Genomic DNA, 5000 nt, shown 5'->3' on the forward strand with positions numbered 1-5000 from the left:
AGATCAGATCCACCTCCACCGTGTTCACCAGACTGGCAGCAGGTAACACCTGACCTCTAACACACACAACTCACTTCATAAACTTTTATTCTGGAGAACAGACTTCAGAAAATAATGCAGATTTATCGTACTTTTAAATAAAAATGAAAAATTTTGATGAACTGTAAATCGGATCAGGTTGGAAATGTGCAATTCGGCAAAGCACCTCTCGAGAGAGTGCAGGAAGTCCGACATGCTTTTCCTGAAGCTGGCGTCGGCTACGTGTAGAGCTCCACACACCACCCCCAGCATGGTGTCCGGCCGCTCCGCCTGCGAATGGTGTTCAAAAACAAAATTAGACAGGTCTGTGTAGTCGGACGTGTCTGTACAGTCAGACGGACGGGTCTGTGCAGTCGGACGTGTCTGTACAGTCAGACGGACGGGTGTGTGCAGTCAGACGGGTCTGTACAGTCAGACGGACGGGTGTGTGCAGTCGGACGGGTGTGTGCAGTCGGAAGGACGGGTCTGTGCAGTCGGACGGACGGGTCTGTGCAGTCGGACGGACGGGTGTGTGCAGTCGGACGGACGGGTCTGTGCAGTCGGAAGGACGGGTCTGTGCAGTCGGACGGACGGGTGGGTCTGTACAGTCGGACGGGTCTGTGCAGTTGGATGGACGGGTCTGTGCAGTCGGACTTGTTCGTACCTGCACTTTCTCAGCGATCAGGTGGTCCAGCCAGCTCGTGTCGATGTCGTTGTTTCTGAAGCTCTCCGTCTCCAGAAGCTTGATCAGATACTCCACCGTGGTCCGGAAATCTCCGCGGATAGACAGCTCCTTCATGGCCACCACCATGTTACTGCGAACACATCGAATTATTAACAATCAGATTACCGGACAAATCACGTAACAACGTAACAGCGCGAGCGGCGGTACTGACGAGATGGCCTCCTCGCGGTTCTCTCCCCAGGAGAAACAGTGTCCGAACTGCGAGTCTGCGAACTCGTGCAGCCCCCCCGTGGCCCCCACGCTGAAGTAGCCCCACACGTTCTTACTGCTGCGGAAATTCAGCTCCTGCACCGTGCCCGAGCTCGGCTTAAACCCCTGCACGAAGACAAACACGCACGTGTGAGTGTATTAATCCTGACATTTAAACAATACAAAAAAACAAACCTAATGTGGTGAACCTGAATCCGGATCCCACCCACGCTCACCTCGTCCGGGTTCTCGCTGGTGATGCGGGCGGCGATCACGTGTCCTCGAGGACAGGGGACGCAGTCCGGGTCCTCGAAATGAATGGGGGTATCATCCCACGGAGACTCGCCGTACAGCACGCGGATGTCCTTAATCCTGTGCAGAGGGATCCCCATCGCTATCTACAGAAACAAATTAAATATAAACACACCGTATTATAAACGATCTACACAAGGCTTAATTAATACTCTCAGATGTAGCGTAAACACCTCCCTCTCGCAGGTGTGCCCGTGTACAGTGCTCCGTACCTGTAGCTGGGCGGCTGGAAGATTGACGTCCGCGATCATTTCTGTGCACGGATGCTCCACCTGCAGTCTGGGGTTCAACTCCAGGAAGTGGAAACTGCCGTCCTCTGAAAACAGGTACTCCACCGTCCCCGCGCTCACGTAGCCCACCATCTTAGCCATGCGCACCGCGTACTGACAAAAACAAACAAACAAACATATAAACAACCCTTTCACCTTGACTCACTACTGCTAGACATTTTAAAGACTGACCCTCTCCATCTGCTGGAAGGTGGAGGGCGAGGCGATGGTGGCCGGAGCCTCCTCGATGATCTTCTGGTGGCGCCGCTGGATGGAGCAGTCCCGTCCGAACAGCGAGATGGCGTTCCCGTACCCGTCCGCCAGGATCTGGACCTCCTGGTGGCGTGCGTGCTGCGCTAGCTGCATGATGAAGATGGGCGAGCCGGGCACCTCCACCTGGACCTGATTATCCCAGTCAACAGCATCCAATCAGATATCTCAGAGCATCAAAGTGTGTGTGTGTGTGTGTGTGTGTGTGTGTGTGTGTGTACCTGTCTGAAAAAGCTGGGGAAATCTTCAGCACTGTCCACCTTCCTGATTCCTTTCCCTCCACCACCCTCCGACGCCTTGATCACCACAGGATAGCCAATCTTCTCTGCACCCTACACACACACACACACACACACACACACACACACACACACACACTATAAACTCAGCCACACCTGTATTCTCACCTGAATAAAATTCAATTAGACCCAAACAATCAGATTTAAAAGGAGACAGAAGTGAACTGAAGAGGATTCGGAGTTTAAGGTCTGAAGCGTGTGTAAGACACGCGGTAAATAACGAGTGCTGTATTTACGGCGAGGCCTTCGTCCACGTCTCGAACGCAGCCTTTGGCGTAGAGCTCCGGCGGGACGCTGATCACGTGACCCAGCCTCTGTCCCTCCTCCCCCCACGCTACCTTCAGCCCTGTAAAGAGAGAAACGGATCAGCAGAGTCACACGGTACCGAACTTCACGTCACGTTACCCGACAACACGTTCACATCTAAACAACATTCATCACCAAATAAATACATACATACATAAATAAATACATAAATAAATAAAGGCTCTTAGCCTTCAGTAGTTTTTAAGAACAGTGTGGGGGACTCGCTGACGACATTACCGGATCCAGACCAGGGTAACGTGGGGATTCCTGCAGTCTGAGCTACAATAGAAGACGCCACTTTATCTCCCAGAGCCCACATGGCCTTACTGGACGGTCCTGCACACACACACACACACACACACACACACACACACACGAATAGTTAAAATATAAAACATTAAAAACACTAACTAAACTAAAAACAAAGAGGAAATTATTCCTGGAGCTGCACCTAAAAATGAAATTCCCGCTTTATGGAGCAGCTCCGGCAGCTTTGGGTTTTCCGACGCGTGACCCCATCCGGCCCACACCGCCTAAACACAGGAAACGGCGTTACTCTTACCCTCTCACCACCATCATCATCATCATCATCATCTGAAACCATTAAAACACATTATCCAACATGCAAATGAACCGAGTGTAACGCTACCGGATCATCCTCAGATCCCTCTCCTCACACGCGTTTCAGTAATCCAGACCGGATCAGTAATCCAGATCGGATCACAGGCAGCGTGTGTGTTACCTGCACTGGAATTCTCTTCGCGATGTCCACGATCATCTCCACGTTGGCGTAGTTATTGTTGTTCGGCCCGCCGGGGACCGGCACGTAGTGATCCGCCATTTTGATGTACTCTAAAACACAACACACGGAATAAATAACACACACACACACACACACACACACACACACACACACACACTCTCTGAAACAACGGAGGGTTGTGTCCTGGATTTCACCGGAGGAACAGAGAGGTGAAAGGCCTGACCCGCGTTAGCTTTCAGGTCCTCGGGCGTGACCATCACGACGAAGCGGACGGTCCTCTCGTTGCGGAACATCTCGTAGGACCAGCGGCGGATGGAGCGCATGCATTTCACCGCCGCGATGCCGTTAGTGGCGATCAGCACCTGAACACAGATCATTGTCACATGACAGGAAGTGGATCAGGACCCGGGGTGTAGCAGTGGAGCACAATGTACACAGGATATTGTGATGAAATTATAAACTGTGGTCATGTTTTAATTACATACACATTTCACAGAGACAAAATATCTATACAACAGATTTTCAGGCAACAGCTTACAACTCACACACACACACACACACACACACACACACACACACACCTTTTCTATGATGCAGGTTCCTCCGAATCGCTTGACGAACTCTGCCGGAGAGGCCACGGTGAAATCTCGAGGAACGTCCATCCTTCTCTGCTCTCGACCTTTCTTCATCAGGTGAAGACCAGACATGCTAGGCCTGCAGCGCGCACGCACACACACACACACACACACACACACACGTTTTATAAAGTAATCATCATAATTGGCTCCCTCACAGCTGTTACACACACTGTACATACCCAGTAAACAGTCCATCACACCAGTCTAACACACACACACACACACACACACACACACACACACACACAGTAATGTACGTTGATCTTGGTGTTGCACTCTGCTCTCTCTCTCCCCTCAAACTGAAAGTCACATAACGCTCAGCAGCCAATCACAGTTGAGTATCTAATCAGAGGGGCGGGGTCCAGGCTTTTCTCAGAATCTGGACTTTAACACACTCCTTTACTGTTTTAACACTGTAACATAATAATAATAATAATAATAATAATAATAAAGAAAGAACCCACAGCTCCAGTACTTCCCCACTGCAGCTCACTTTAATCACATCTTTATCACGGTATTAAACACGTTTCTATTATTTACACTCTACTGCATATACACGCTATATATATATATATCTATCAGAAGAGAGTCCTTTTATCCACTAGCTACATATTTATCTGTCTACCGTTAAGTGCAAAAGTTTGCGCACTCTTAGAACAAACAAAATGGGGAGGGACGACGTTCGCAGTTAACAGTACATACCAAACCATCAGTACATTTATTTGTCTCTTCATCCGTCTAACAACTACTCTCAGAGAGAGAGAGAGAGAGAGAGAGAGAGAGAGAGAGAGAGAGAGAGAGAGAGAGAGTGCATGTGTGTGTTTCTCCCAGCTGGTTTTGACAGCAGACACGTTTGATAACACATGCACTCACACGCGCGCTCTCTCTCTGCTTACATGCTGCCTCTTGCATGAGTGTTTAGCGTTCGCTCGTCTGGTACAGACTGCTCTGCTTCCTCCGTCATCACACAAACGAGGGAAGAAAAACAACCGTCTTTTCTTCTCTCTCTTCCACTTTCCGCTGTTTACTTCTCACTCGCTTCCTTTCTTCTTTGTCTCTCTGTTCTCTCCGTGTTCTCTTTCTCTCTCCTCCCCTTTCTTCCTGTCTTTCCCCCCTTTCTCACGCCCCTTCTCTCTTGCCATACCCCTTTGGCTTTCTCTCCCTCTCTCTTTTCTCTCCCTCTCATCTCCT

At 49.9% G+C, this 5000-nt stretch overlaps 1 protein-coding gene across 8 annotated transcripts in view; it reads right to left on the reverse strand.

Annotated features, from left to right (window-relative positions):
• Window positions 1–5000, reverse strand: part of acacb (acetyl-CoA carboxylase beta) — a 22709-nt gene that overhangs the window by 14574 nt on the left and 3135 nt on the right. For 7 of the 8 annotated variants that reach the window (XM_053674372.1, XM_053674376.1, XM_053674375.1 and 4 more), the window contains 14 exons: window positions 3753–3885; window positions 3395–3533; window positions 3151–3260; window positions 2860–2941; window positions 2646–2744; window positions 2339–2448; window positions 2025–2135; window positions 1726–1935; window positions 1477–1647; window positions 1189–1350; window positions 915–1078; window positions 683–833; window positions 206–309; window positions 1–56 (listed from right to left, as the gene is read on the reverse strand). The exon at window positions 1–56 is cut by the window's left edge and continues 26 nt beyond it. In XM_053674372.1, the coding sequence (XP_053530347.1) occupies window positions 1–56; window positions 206–309; window positions 683–833; window positions 915–1078; window positions 1189–1350; window positions 1477–1647; window positions 1726–1935; window positions 2025–2135; window positions 2339–2448; window positions 2646–2744; window positions 2860–2941; window positions 3151–3260; window positions 3395–3533; window positions 3753–3885 (1802 nt within the window). Of the gene's footprint in view, window positions 57–205; window positions 310–682; window positions 834–914; window positions 1079–1188; window positions 1351–1476; window positions 1648–1725; window positions 1936–2024; window positions 2136–2338; window positions 2449–2645; window positions 2745–2859; window positions 2942–3150; window positions 3261–3394; window positions 3534–3752; window positions 3886–4705; window positions 4885–5000 lie in introns of those variants that run through there. The other variant, XM_053674377.1, reaches the window with a different exon arrangement.

This window comes from Ictalurus punctatus, chromosome 22 (assembly GCF_001660625.3).
Source record: "Ictalurus punctatus breed USDA103 chromosome 22, Coco_2.0, whole genome shotgun sequence".
NCBI lineage: Eukaryota > Metazoa > Chordata > Actinopteri > Siluriformes > Ictaluridae > Ictalurus > Ictalurus punctatus.